At 46.6% G+C, this 15,264-nt stretch overlaps 1 protein-coding gene across 1 annotated transcript; it reads right to left on the bottom strand.

Annotated features, from left to right (window-relative positions):
• Window positions 1–458: 458 nt before the first annotated feature.
• ARL9 (ARF like GTPase 9) lies at window positions 459–15,240 on the bottom strand. Its single transcript, XM_090036883.1, has 4 exons — window positions 15,027–15,240; window positions 6,727–6,895; window positions 3,385–3,560; window positions 459–1,930 (listed from the first exon to the last, which is right to left on the bottom strand). Exons 1-4 carry the CDS (start codon window positions 15,198–15,200, stop codon window positions 1,751–1,753), a joined length of 699 nt encoding a protein of 232 aa, XP_089893009.1. The 5' UTR covers window positions 15,201–15,240; the 3' UTR covers window positions 459–1,750.
• Between the last annotated feature and the right edge of the window lie 24 nt (window positions 15,241–15,264).

The following is a 15,264-nucleotide window of genomic DNA, read 5'->3' as shown; positions in this document are numbered from 1 at the left end:
CAGTCCTATGTGATGTGAGTAGATGACTGTGAAGAGGACAAGATGCAAAGGACTTTAACACAAAAACAATGCCCAGTAGTAATGGATCACAAGAAGGCAAGCCCCCAACAGGAAAGGCTTGCACTGAACTCTCACTTCTCCATGCAACACTCTACAGTAATGGCAGATGAAGGGGAAACAGATTTGTATGAAGGGGCCCCTCTCTCAGGGTCCTGGGGTTTAAGGAGAGATTTGGAGGATCACAGCCAAAGACCACTCACCTCCAAAAGCTGAGCTGTTCTGGATGCCCACAGTAACCTGGGTCTCTCTCCTCATCACTGTTCACATCTTGCTTAGACAAGAAGACGGTTCCTGCTCTCTGGTTTAAATGCTGTGGCCAGCTCTAGTCCTGCCAGGCCTCCATACCAGACCACCCTGTTCCACCACCTGTTTGGGTAAATAAGACTCCCGCAAGAAACTACAATAACATTTCTGCTTTATGTAACTATTTCAGTGGCAAAATAGAAAGGCTGTTAGTAGAAAACCTTGGTACAGGATCCATTGTTACAAAACCCTTGCAGAGTATTCATGGTATTTTCTACCTACAACTCAATACAAAACTTCTTCTATAAATATAAAGACAGGAGTGCTAGCAAGATGGAAATGGCCCACTCTATGCAAACCAATTCATTTTCCTTATATGTGTGTTTGGAGTGGAAAAGAATTTTTAAAATCAGATTTATTTTTCACCTTTAATATTATTTGTTTAATTTTGATGGCTGATTTAGTTCAGGGCCCAAGTTCACAAGAAAGCTGCCCTGCTGGAACGTCATTGTGTCTTTTAAACTATAAACTGATATGAGTACTTTGTTGGTACTCTTGCTTCTCTGTCTATTGCTTAAATATGCTTCTAACTAAATTAAACTAAATGATACTAATTCATCATTTATATAGAAATAAATGTCTACACAGTCTTTTGCACTAGTCCATCTAAAACAGGTTTAAATTCCATCTGAGTTATCTTGTTGTAACTTTCTCCTGTTGGCAAAGGAACCCTTAATATTCTTTTCATGGTAAATTTTACTTCCTGGTTTCCATGCACTAAAAAATCTGTAAAACCAAGATTTTAAATTGAGCACCCAAGATCATCTATTACAACCTGACATCTTAAAAAGACCCAATTTCCAGAAAGCAAGTAGCAGTCGCCCTCTGACAACCCACAGATAACTAAGGGTTGACCCCCAGAATCAGTCATTTTGAAAATATTTGCCATGATGTTTAAAAGTTTTCAAAAATAGATTTCGTTTTTCTGTGTGGTTTTTTTTGACAAAGGATATTGCTGTTTTAATCTTGTAAAAGACTTTTTTTAAAAAGCAAACAAAAAAACCCCACAACAACCATCACTAAATTTCAGGCTCAAATCCAGAGCTGCTATAAATCAGCATTGCTTCACTGAAGTCAATGTACTAACTGATCATCAACACCAGCTGATTATCTGGATGAACATACCTATGCTACATGTCCCATTAATGCTTGTCTTGTTGAAACTCCCTCTCCCCTTACAAATTCTCAGAAAAATATAGTGATTTTCAAAGAGGTTTTAAACTGCAAATCCTAATAAAATAAATGATCTTAACACTGACAAGAGAGAGTAACACCACACATCGTGACTGGAAAGTGGAACTCTCGGGCCTGCAAGCTGGCAATGCAACCACCATCTAGATCCCATGACTGTGACAACAAAGTTTAGCAATTTCTCAGACAGCAGTTATCATGCAGTCTCCAAAACCAGCTGTGCAATTAGTTCTTTGGCATCCTTCATGCTGGAAGAAATCTCAGAGCCATCCTGTGCCACGTGGGTTCCAATAAGGAACATCTTTCTTTCATCTCCAATGTCAGACAAGGCCAGAGCATCGTGGATGTCCGTGATGCAGTATGCTCCTTCAAGATCCTAACAAACAAAAAAAGAAAACATGTCTGTTACATCTCCTACAAGCAGCAACTGGCCTGTTTGCTCTTCAAGGCCAAGACAATCCATTCAGATAATCGAGAAAAGTCTGTACCTCACAAGGAAGATTTTCCAACATCTCACTGACCTTCAGTGAGACTTTTGCTCTAAAATCTCTGCAGTCCCTCTGACAGTCTGGCTGACTTAGATCTCATTTTCTCTAGACATCTACAGACACAAACCTTTTATATTCTTCCAGTGCATCTGAAGCTAAGCCTTCCTCAAGCTTTAGGACCCATGTTGATAGCACTATCAAGGATTCACTAGAAGAGCATGCCCATCAGTCACAAGGCCCAAACATAAAACCAGTTATTAGAAAAATCCAAGAGCAGATACACCACCCCCCAAACAAAAATCCTCTCTCTCACACACATTTTGTTTTTTGAACAAAACAAGCATTTTTCTCTCTCATAGTGGTATAATTTGGGTAAGATTCAATTTGGGCTTCAGATACTATGAGAAAACAGTGCCACCCTGTGAAGAGAACTGGTATTATAAAGTTGCTCTTCCTCAGCTACAAACCTGCTCAAGGAGAAACAAAATGCCCGGTTTAGAGACAATTAATTTACTATCCACTATGCAGCTGCTAGTAGATGAAGTAAAATATAGAGATTAGTACCCTATACACCCTAAATTAATAACTAACATAAAATATGAACATATCATTTAGAAGAGAAAACTGAGAGGGGATTTAATAGCAGCCTTCAACTACCTGAAGGGTGGTTACAAAGAAGAAGGACCTAGACTGTTCTCAGTAGTGGCAGATGACAAAACAAGGAGCAGTGATCTCAAGCTGCAGCAAGGGAAGGTTAGGTTAGATATTAGGAAAACACTCTTTCACGAAGAGAGTAGTAAAGCTAGTAAAGCACTGGAACAGGTTACCTGAAGTGGTTGTGAAATCTCCATCTTTGGAAGCTTTTAAGACCCAGTTAAACAAAGCCTTGACTGGGATGATCTAGTTGGGGATGGTCCTGCTTTGAGCAAAGGGTTGGACTAGATGACTTCCTGAGGTCACTTCCAACCCTAATTGTCTATGATTTTATTATTCTAATTGATATACAATCAATAACAATGCCTGGGACACACTACTGAGCTTCAGATCTGAAAGCACAGCTAGGATTAGCTGGGTCATGGTTTTGCACTTTTGAACTGCAAAACAACTGACCTCTCCATGTGCATGGATACCTAAGCCCCTGACCTAAATTGCAGGTACAGAATTGAACCGTGGATTGTTTTCATCTGCAGTTGGCAGGTACAGAATAAAAAAAAAACTGCATTTGAAATACCTGCCCCTTAATGATTCCAATTTATTTTGAGAGCTATATTTCTCCCTTTAAAAGCCACCAATCTAAGCATCACCCTGAATACTGTAATTTTCTTAGGTTTTTTTTTTTTACCTGTTTATTGGCTAGGACCACCACTGGCAGTGTAGAGTCATGCTGGACCAGCTGATGAAGAAGGTGTTTAGCCAAGGGTAAGCGTGTATGGTCTGCTGAATCCACGACATAGATAAGCCCCAGAACCTTGGGTAGGTACATTTTCCAATAGGAGCGCAAAGATTCACTGCCTCCAACTGGAAGACAAAAGAGAATGGCAGGACACGCAATTGGTAAAGCCAATCAGGGCAGCTACAGGACATGCAGTTGGTAGCAACAACTTGAGATACTGAGGTTAGTAGCTCCTTGATTCCATTGACTTTTATGTTCCCTGAATATATTTCTAAATATACAAACACCTGTTCAAAAGCAAACTTCTTAAGTTTCATTTTAAGCTCTTCTTGGCCTCTCATTCAAGGGGCCAGAGGACAGCTAAGTGGAGGGAAGCAGACAGCACAAAATTAAGCCAGAACACACACACGTTGGACAGGAGACTCTTTACAGAAGGTCATCCCTCCACACCACAAGCTCCGAGTGCTTGCTTTGTTTGAAAGAAAAAGTATTAAGATCACATTTTCAAACACATGCTCTAGCTGCTAGTATGTCTCTTGGGATATCAGACTCAGGACAACTAGGGTTGAGATTTCCACAAGCGCTAAGTACCCACAACTCTAGTCCAAGTCAATGGCCCGGACTGTTTGAGAAGAGATTCCCGGTCCGCTCTCAGAAATCAGTACTCAGGGGGATGTCTTAGGTGTCTGAGTCTCATCCTAAAGCTTTCCTCTTGCAGCTTTGAAAATGGCTGGGAAGATATTTTCCCCTAGTGATTGAACACTCCAAGGATCCTGCTTGAAGCTAAAAGGGAGGTTATAGCTGCATCAACAACTCTCTTCCTTGAGCTGGACTCTAGGTGCCTCTTTCATTTGGGCTGGCAAATGGCTTTCTAGGGGGGAATACAGCCTCCACCACTGGAGAGCTTACCATCCACCAGCCCAAGGGAGGCCAAACTGTGGTACAAGTTCTACAAGGCACAGGCAGTCTCTGTGTGTGGAGATTGGGGAGGGGATAGGACAGACAGGCAGGGAGCACGTCAGGAAGGAGAGGGTATAGCATGAAAGGGTAAGTGTACGAAAACACTTCCCTAGTGTTAAGACCAAGGTTTGGATACGGAACACTTCCCTAGGGTGAAGATTAGGGTTAGGTGTGAGAGTACTTCCCTAGGGCTAGGGCTAATACTATCCTACAATTATGGATAGAGTGTAAGAACACTCCCCTAGAGCTAGGGTGAGAAATAAGGAGTGAATCATTGTTTGGGTATACAGGGATGAAATTAAGAAAGCCAAAGTGCAGTTGGAGTTGCAGCTAGCAAGGGATGTGAAGGGGAACAAGAAGGGTTTCTACAAGTGTGTTGATAGCAAAAGGAGAATCAGGAAAAGTGTGGGTCTCTTACTGAATGAGAGAGGCAACCTTGTGACAGAGGATGCAGAAAAGGCTGAAGTGCTCAATGTCTTCTTCAACTCAGTCTTCACAGCCAAGGTCAGCTCCCAGGCTACTGCACCAGGCAGCACAATTTGGGAAGGAAGTAAGCAGCCAACAGTGGCAAAAGAACAGGATAGGCATTATTTAGAAAAGTTGGACATGTACAACACCATGGGGCCAAATGGGATGCAACCGAGGGTGCTGAGGGAGTTGGCTGATGAGACTAAAGAGCCATTTGCCATCATCTTTAAAACCTCATGGTGATCAGGAGAGGTCCTGGATGATTGGAAACAGTGCCCATATTTAAGAAAGAGAAAAAGAAGCATCCAGAGAACTACAGACCAGTCAGCTTCACCTCAGTCCCTGGAAAAATCATGGAGCCAATCGTCGAAGCACTTTGAGAAGGTGATTAGGAACAGTCAGCATGGATTCACCAAGGGCAAGTCATGCTTGACCAACCTGATTGCCTTCTGTGATGAGGTGACTGGCTCTGTGGATGCAGGGAAACCAGTAGACATGATATAACTTGATTTTAACAAAAATTTTGATACGGTCTCCCACAGCAATCTCACAGGCAAGCTAAGGAAGTATTGGCTGGATGAATGGACTGTAAGATGGACAGAAAACTGGCTACAGCATCGGGCTCAGAGAGTAGCAATCAATGGCTCCATTTCTAGTTGGCAGCCAATACTAAGTGGAATGCCCCAGGGGTCAGTCCTGGAGCCATTTTTATTCAATGTTTTCATCAACGACCTGGAAGATGGCATAGAGTACACCTTCAGCAAGTTTGCAGATGACACCAAGCCGGAGGCAGTAGTAGATATGCTGAAGGGTAGGGCTAGAATTCAGAGTGACCTAGACATATTGGAGGATTGGGCCAAAAGAAATCTCATGAGGTTCAATAAGGAGAAGCGCAAAGTCCTGCACTTAGGAAGCAATACCATGCATCAGTACAGGCTGGGGGCTGACTGGCTGTGATGCAGCTCTGCAGAAAAGGACCAGGGGGTTACAGCGGACAATAAACTGAATATGAGCCAGCAGTGTCCTCTTGTTGCAAAGAAGACTAATGGTATACTGGGCTGCATTGGTAGGAGCATTGCCAGCAGGTCAAGGGAAGTAATTATTCCCCTCTCTTCAGCATTGGTGAGGCCACATCTGGAGTACAGTTTTGGACACTGTATATAAAGGATGTGGACAAATTGGACAGTCCAGCGGAGGGCAACAAAAATGGTGAGGAGGTTGGGGGACGTGACTTGAGGAGAAGCTGAGGGAACTGGGCTTATTTAGTCTAGAGAAGCGGAGACTGAGAGGGGATTTAATAGTAGCCTTCAACTACCTGAAGGCAAGTTCCAAAGAGGATGGTGCTAGACTGTTCTCAGTGTTGGCAGATGACAGAACGAGGACCAAAGGTCTCAAGTTGCAGCAAGGGAAGTTTAGGTTAGATATTAGGAAGAATTTTCTTACTTGGAGGGTAGTGAAGCACTAGAACAGCTTACCCAGAGGTGGTGGAAGTCACATCCTTGGGTGATTTTAAGACCCAGCTGGACAAAGCTTTGGCTGGTGGGGTTGAACTAGATGACCTCCTGAGGTCCTTTCCAACCCTCCTTTTCTATTATTCCACTTCTTTAGAGGTGGGGTCAGTTTTAGATTTAGCATTCATGTAGGACAGCACATCCCTACTCCTGGGATCAGGGTTTGAGAGAGAAAGCAATGTGATGTGGCTAGGACTAGCATATGGGGTACTAGCACTACTGAGGGTGTGAGTGCACTTCCCTAGGACTGGAAGGAGCCAAAACAATGAGCCAACTCTTACAGTCTTTGCAACAAGTTCCTGGGAAATCCAAAAGCTTTCTTCACTACCCAAAGTAGAATCCATGCACTTACTCTCTAGGAAATCCATCTGGGTCTCTTCTGTGTTGATGCAGACTGCATTGAATCCCTCTGTGGGCGCCGCACTATGCTTCACGTGATTAGTTGCTAGGGAGTGGAGGACACTGGTCTTCCCTGCTCCATCCAGGCCCAGAACTAATATCTGCCTGCTTGGTGGTTTATCCTGTGGAACAGGAGAGAACTCCCTTACTAGTACAGAAAGCAGAGGAGAGCACACCATCCCAGGTACAAATCTCAACATCACGATGGCATGATGCTTTGCCTGGCCCACACAGAAGCAAAGCCATGGACCCATCAGAAGCGAGACCAAGTATCAACAAAGAAGTAGTGAGATTACAGTAGCAGGGACCATACCTCAAACTGGGAATAAAATGCATCAAGACCATATTAAAACTTGGCAAACAGGCCTGTATTTATACACAGGAGGATCTTCAGACTGTGGTGACTGCCACAGCACTGATATGAGTTTAGAGAGCAAGGTGTACTGCTAGGACTTCACAGGGGATTCTATTCATTGGCTGTTTGAGAAGAAATCCCTTTCCCCCGGCTCTTTCAGGCATATAAACAGCACACATTGCAGCTCCTAGAACAGGCTTTCACAGCTAGATCCAGGCTGCCCAGATCCCTGCTGGAGCCTTATGCTATGGGCGCTGGCTCAGCCCTGCACAGCCCATCTTTGGACCCCCAGCACAGCTTGCAGCCAATCTGAACAGACCCCATATCCATTACTGCAGCAGCTGCTCTATGGGGCCCAGGTTGGGTCACAGTGTGCTGGGACTGGACACACCTGCTTGGGCGATCGCCCAGTGAGAACATGCTGCCGTCTGCCCCAGGTGGCCAGGAGCAGAGGAGAGGTAGGGAAGCTGGAAGGGAGCCTGAGGAGGAAGCTAGGAGGGTCCTGGAAGCCTCCCTATGCTGCCCAACCCATCCCACCATGTCTGCTCAGTGCCCTCTCACTGAACGCCCATGCCCTCCCTATCCTGGCCAGCCACTCATCTCTCCTGTCTGGGAGCAGAGGGGCAGGCAGCTACAGCCCCCTCTGGGTTGCTCCATGCTGGTTTCTATCCAGCCATGGGGGTGAGCAACCTAAGAGAGAGGCCCTCTCCACAGCAGCTCCCAGTGGCTAGCAGAAGAAATGCAGGGGACCCAACAGCCCTTCATGACTTCTTTGCAGCACTTCAAGAGCCATGTGTGAGGGGCTGGCTTGGCAACCCTGCAGGTGACTACCCCCCTCCCCCCCACTGAAGCCCAGAGCTGGGCATAACCCTGGTGCTCACACTTCCTGCAGCATACCCATGTTTCACAACAAGGTATCCCCATTAGGTGGTAATGATCCCATGGCTGAGCTCACCTTGGCCACAACATCCCTCCTTGCACAACATGTCACCTGTAGAAGGAAACCCCTGGATAAATTTTGGCAAGGGTCTCTCTGGGCATGTGTCTGCCCTGAAGCAAGCTCCATGATATATCCTATCCCAGGGGAATTCCACCTTGCCACATCTGCTCTCAGCCCTCTGAAGTGACACCCATGCATAGCAAGACTTCTGCTTGCCGCAGGGAACCTCTGTTAGTAGGTCATCTGTGACCTGAAGGAGACTGTCTTGTGTTCTCTCTCACCCCTGCGTGCAGTTGGTCCAATAAAAGATATCACCCTAAGAAACCCTTGCCTCTCACATAGGTTCTCTCTAGTTATTTATTTAAAAGCAATGGACAGCTGGCAGAGCACAGCTGTTAACCTTGACAGCTGGCTTTTGGGCACTGAAGTCAGCGTGCATCTCTCATCACACACCACAGAAAAGAACAGGAGCATCCCAAAATGCAACAACAGCAGCACCTGACCCTTCTCATTTGCTGCCCTCCACACATTGTGCATAAGAACAGGTGTGTTCTTGTCTGTGCTTTGCACAGGCTAGAAAGTTGGCTGACTCGCATGCAAACCTGATGCTGATCTGTTGGAAAGCCCAGGGAAAAATCCTTTCCTCACTCCCAGACTGGGAACAACCTATTGGACCATACTGCTTTTCTTGCTTGGAAACTGATTGACAAATCAACGAAAGCATGGAAAATATATGACCGCATTCAGCTGTAATGGAGGTTCCCCTCAGTGGGACTTGCACCTGCTTGAACTAGGGCTACATATAGTCCGTAGCCTTCAGGTGCTATAAACATTACAGGAAATAACTGATCTGAACATAACATCACACAGCTCTCTAGACCCACTAGTATAATATAATTGATCTAATCTCCAAAGGTAAGTCTGCCACCTGTGCAGATCAGTGGTCACTGGAATATAATCAACTGGTTTTTATCCTTTTAAGAGCTTTATGTGCTCCATGGATATTTTGGGAAAGACAACACACTAAAATGGTTGGGATCTGCTAAAAATGAAAAAAAAATCAAGCACATTCTAAATGAGAAAGGGAGGCCTAGAGCTTTGCTCCTCTCATCCAGAGGGTAATTGATGCTCTCCAAGGCACATAAAGTACCCTCTCAATTCTCACCAGGACAGGTACTTTGCAAAATACACATAACAATACCGGCCTGCAAAGATGGTCTGTTATATCCATGTTCTGCAGGAAAAGTTCACTCATGTTAATAATGAATCTCACAGTACCTACGTATGAAATGCGTACCTGCCTGGGGATGAAGTCAGCAGGAATCTGATAGATTTGTCTGTAAAACTATTTTGCTTTCATGACCTGCAACCTACAAGTGGCAAGCACTTGCTAGTCCACCTACTTACTACAAGCCTGTGTTTATTCTCAAGTGTTTATGCAGGATTAAGTTTAGATCCACTAATTAAGACAAATGAACTCCTTATAATAATATAGAAACACCACCCATCAACCACTTAATCTCTATCATCCTCTTAACACTAATACCTCTTAAAGAGCCCAGGCCTCAACAGCAAGATTTTTAAAAGGCAGCTTCTTGCATCCATAGGCATATAAAAGCAGCTTGTGCACCAAGGAATTAATACTGAATTCTACCACTGAGGACGCTTAAGATGGCTAACAAAGTGGGGGAAATAAGTGTGGGTCCTTTTCTGCTTATTTGTAATGGAGAAGGAAGGCTTAAAAGAGGGCTTTCAGACAAAGATGGATTCCCTTTAGAAAAGTCTAAGAGAACCTGGGCATTAGAAATTCTAGGATTGGCAGTTGCTTTTATTGTAGAAGTCACTGGGGGTCTCAAGTATGACTTAAAGAGGTTTGTTGGGACAGAGCAAATGTCTGGGACTTGGAGGGAACATGGAAACTCCAGATCCTCCAGGCCCACATGAGAACAGGAAATGCCAAGGTCTTCGGAAAATGCAGGCATTTCATTTTGGCTGAGTGGGAATAGCTGGACTCCCTGAGTGGGAGCAGCTGGGCGTTGTGCTCCCCTAAGGATGCCATTGTTTCTCAGCCCCTCCTAATGCAAGGTAATAGGACATCTGCCTACAGTTCCGTTTCCCCTTAGTCTCTGCTGCTCATCACACTAGCAGGTGCCATTTGGCTGTAGCCAGCAACATTATATTCTCTGTGATCAAAGGAGTAGATGACAAAAAGCAGAATTTATTTCAGGGGAACAGACCTCCAAACAGGGCCCAGGACTAAGCTTGGACGAGTTGTTGCCACATCCTGCAATTCAGTGCTGCCAAACACCCCATCCCTCTTCCCAAAATACAAACCACTCTCTTGAAAACATGGTGTTTAGGTGGAAAGGCATCACATTCATCCCTGTACACAGGGGCAGCCCTGATGGGAGGGGAGCTGACCCCGTACCACCCTGCCCTGGGGTTGTATGGCACGTGCGCACTGAGCTCTCTGAGCTTACCTGCATGTCCACACAGCTCTTGCTGGAGCTCTCCATGTGCCCTGAGCTGACCAGGTGATTGGCACAGACTCTGGCTGGAGCCCCCACTTTCACACAGCTCCAAGGAAGGCCTCCCCACTGCTGAAATCAACAGCAGGGGAAAAGAGGGGATCTGTGAGGGCAGTGCTCACTCTCTGGTCTCTGGAGCTGCGCACAAGCTGGGCTGTGAACAGAGCCAGAGCCAACCAGTTGGTGAGCTTAAAGCTCATGGTACCTGTGAAGCTCTGGCAAGAACAGTGCTGACATGTCAGTGAGCTCAGAGAAACATCTAGAATAACAGCAGAGCATGTCCAATAGGCTAGCAAGTTCTAGGACAGTGGAAATTAAAGAAGACAACTCACTCAAACAATAATAAGCTTACTAGATTACAGGTTCAGTCAAAGGGCAGGCAGAAGGGGAAGGAGGCTTTGGAGCTATCTGAAGTCAAATCACAGATTGTTCAACTCTACAGTGATCCTTCTGATCCCTATGCCCTATCTCTACCACACTTACACTGCAAGAACAAACAGCAGCTATTCACTTTGCAGGTAGCCACCATGGGCCACAACATGGTTTGGGACTGGCGGAAAGGCCACAAATTAAAGCACAACCTTAGTATGGGACTCTCTGAAAGCATCCCAGTTAGATCCCTAGTCAAGCCAACCTGTCACGCTCTGCTATTCTGGGTAGTAACACAAAGTCTTTGTCCCAATGTGCACGGGTGATATGGTTGGAGATGCACAACATACACACATAAGTGGAACTGATTGGTGCTTTTCTCTAAGAACTGAAGATGCACAATAACTACCAGGAGAAGACTAAGACTATGGTTGGTCCTATTTCTGCAAGATGTAAACTACCGTGGAAGTCTGTTATGTGAATATATTGGGGCCATATACCATTTGTACTTCTCTAACTAACTCAAGGGAGGAAGTAAACATCAAACAATGTTTGCAATGGATTTCCCCTTTGAAAGCATGCTTTACTGAGAATGAATTTACAGAACTATATCAATCTTACTAGACCTTAAACGCTGGAGGCTGCAAGTGAGAGGAACAGTAGAAAAAAACCTTGGCCGTACCCTGTCCACTGTCCCTTTCAGCATCCACTCTCTGCTACAGTGAGACACAGGATACTGGGCAAGATGCACCTATGGTTTGATCCACTAAATGGCAGTTTTGATGTTCTTATGCTCATGTTACCTGCTAGTACAAAATGGAGCACAAAAAGGCTGCTAAAGGAAAGAGTCCACCTTCTAAAGCAAACGTAAGAATTGTGGTGCCCGGAGTTAAGATGTCCTTGTCCAATAAGCCTCAGGCTCCCCCCTCCCAGGGGCAGGGGGTGGGACTCAATGATCTTCCAGGGTCCCTTCCAGCCCAAATGTCTATGAAATCACATCATGCCAGGGCAGAGACTACCACAACTGAGCACGAGGTCTCTCTGTTTAGGCCAGTCCATCTTAGGCTACTCAAGGCCCCCTTTCACCACCAGCTTTCCCTTGTTTTCCCTGCTTTTGCCACAGGGACTGTTTGCCTCTGGGCCCCATTTCATCTTAATTGTTGCTTTTCATTTCTGCATGACCTGCTGTTGTGGTTCAGTGGTAGAACCCTTGTCTGCCACATGGAAGACCCGGGTTTGTTTCCCAGATGTGCACATAACTACAGCCATCGAGGCACCAAAAGTCCAGGCTCAGTCTGGCCTTTGGATTCTGTCTCAATGGTCTAAGGGGGGAATGGAAGGTCTGGGCAGCCTCCGCTCTCCCATACTCCTGCATAGGTGGATGCATCAACAGTCTAGGTGACCTCTGATGCATACACCATGACCCAGAAGGATTGATGGTTTTCTCCTACTACTTCTGCATGACACCCAGGCCCACAGTGATGGACACCCCATGAACAAACTCAGCACATACATGGTACATAGTATACATCTGGCTGTGTTTCCATGACTACAGTTCATGGGCCAGTTTCATTACACAAGTGGAAGCCTTTAGCAATGCCAACAACTGCCAGAAGGTCCCACACTATAAACTGTACTGAGTTACTCTTGGCTCAACAAGGAACAGATCTATTCCTGCATGGCTGAGCTACATTGTATATGCCCAACCAGTGAAGCTCAAATTATAGGTCACAAACCCATTTAAATGGAACAGAAAGTGTTTTGTCTGCTTGTATTATGTTCAAGTTCCTTAGTCATGCACTCAGGGAAATACAGAGGTATGACAAACTCAGGAGCAATCTGTGTGGGGGGGGAAAGGGAGTACATGAGAGAGAGAGAAAGAGAGAAAAAGAGTATTTATTTATTTAAGTGCCTGATATAAAGTGACTAACACCCATAGAAAACCAAGTCCAGAAATAATATAATAATATATACTTGGACAGTTGCTAGTAGTGTCCCTAATCTGCCCCGTCTCTGACCTTAGGCATAACTTGGAGAGACATTATTTAGGCATGAATCCTCAAACCAGTCCCCAAAGCCTTCTGCAAGCCTGGGTCTCCACTGGAAGACTGTCATTTCTTTCAATGGGCACAGCTTTTGAGACATGGAGTTTGACCTACACACCAGCCTGCCAAACCTAGCTGAGGAGATCAGATAGTAAAAGCCGAGTGCACTGGGCTCTGACCTTTGTGGAAGCCTTAGGATAAATGGGAAGGCAGGAAAATCTACATTAAAAGTTCATGTATTGCCTCCTGTGGAAGGCTCTATGGACTGCTGGTAGGATTAGGAAACTGTAATACAATGACAAAGAACAGAACCCAGTGATTTCTCTGTGTTGGTCATGCTCAACACTACAATTAAAATTGCACGGGTTGTTTTACTCAAGGGCTGTTAGCATGAGATCCCTTCAATTTAATGCTAACGGATCAGATAGCAGCACTACAGCCCAAAAAACCCACCCAAAGAACCCCCAATGATAACACAGACTATCACTGCAATCAGGCGGGCTCTGAAACCTTCTTGTGCAGACCCTGACACCCACAAAGACCCCAAGTCTGATTCAGAGGCCCACAAAAGTAACAGGAGCCCTTCCAGCGTGGTCATACAGGTCTGTGCTTGCAGACAAGGGATCTACTGATTGTTTTGTACAGCCTAGAATTTGAGGAAGGAAGGAAGGAACCGCCCAGCACATTTTTTACATAAGGTGCAGTTAACTTCTGGAATCCATAGCTACAGGGGGCGGTGGAGGCAGATAGCATGGCCAGGTTCAGAAAGGGAAGGGCTAAATTCATGGTGACAGATCTATTCCTGGCTATTGAACACAGGGGTTGGAAGTGTTTCCACAGGCATCTCCAAACCAATAATGATGAATGCCAGGAAAGGTATTGACTAGGGGAGTGGTTCTCAACCTTTTTTGGACCCGGACTCATTTGTAAACATTGATGGCCAGTCTTGACCCAGTGCCCTTCACTCCCAACCCACTGCCCCCAGGTGCCAGCATCCCAGTGTGTGGGGCAGGGAGTGGGGTATGGGAGAGGCCCCAAGCAGCCCCTCTCAGGCTGGAGCTCTGCCAGCCTGCAAAGGAAAATCCACGTTTCCCACATTTTTCTCCTTTAAAGGAGAATCCATTTATAAAGTTTGTTTGCAACCCTTTCATATATTCTTGCAACCCACTTCTGAGTCATGACCCATGGGTTGAGAAATGCTGGACTAGGAGATAGAGGAGAGATCTGGTTCAGTGCTCTCCCCCTGTAGCATCCTTTCCTGCCAGTGTCATAGACAGCATCCTGGCCTAGAAGGACCCTCAGCCTCACCCAGTCTGGCACTAATTATGCTCTTAAGTTTGTAAAAAAGAAGAGCAAGCCCCACAAATGTGCAGTGCACAGTGTCAGGATTTTACAGCGCAGCTGGGGAGTTAGAAAGCTCAGCTTCATGTGCTGCCAGCGGAGCTGCGCCTCTGATGGCTAGCGGTGAGCCTGGCCAGGTACCCATCCTGCCAAAAAAGCCTTTAGAAGAGGCACTGTAATCCCACCACCCTCTTCAGAGCCTGCTGCAGGCTAGGGAGCCTCCATCCTTAAGCCCAGAGGAGACAAAGCCTCGGCTGAGATGACACTTCCTCAAGCTGAAAGAAGGGCATTTGTACCCGGAAGCTTTGCAAAGAAGAATGTTTCCAACTATTTTAGCTGGGCTAATCGGATTTCCCCAAAGAACCTCATTTGGCTGGGATGAGAAGGGCAAGGACTCGCTGCTTTGAGCAGGGGGCGGCACTAGGTGCCTCCCAGCCGGAATTCCCCAGGACTGTGTGCTCCCACTCCCAGGGTAAGGAGGGGGTGCACCAACTCTCCCCCTTTGGCGGCTGGAGGAAGGGAGAAGCAGCCGCCCAAGGGTCGCTGACTCCGGGGGCGATCCTAAGAGGACCAAGGGGGCTTCAAGGGAAGGAGGACTGGGGGGAGGAAGCGCTGAGGCTGAGAGGAAGCGGGGGCTACGGCAGGGGAGGACCCGCGCTGGGGGCCGGGCGGTACCTGGGGCCGGGGCGCAGCGCCCAGCCCGGCGCCTGCCTCTGCCTGCGCCCGCGCCCGCGCCCGCTCCCGCTCGTGCCGCCGGGCAGAGAAGTAGGTCCAGGCGGCGTAGGCCAGGCCGCCCGCGAGGCCGGCGGCGGCACCCAACAGGCCGACCTGCCGCAGGCTGCTCCCCATGGCCGCGGGGCGGGGCGGGGCGGGCCGCCTCGCTGGGACACAGGCGGGGCCGGTCCGCCCACAG

Source organism: Crocodylus siamensis, chromosome 2 (assembly GCF_052110815.1).
Source record: "Crocodylus siamensis isolate JL-2025a chromosome 2, ASM5211081v1, whole genome shotgun sequence".
NCBI lineage: Eukaryota > Metazoa > Chordata > Crocodylia > Crocodylidae > Crocodylus > Crocodylus siamensis.
Note: the sequence above shows the minus strand (reverse complement) of the source record. Positions and strands in the feature narration are given on the sequence as shown.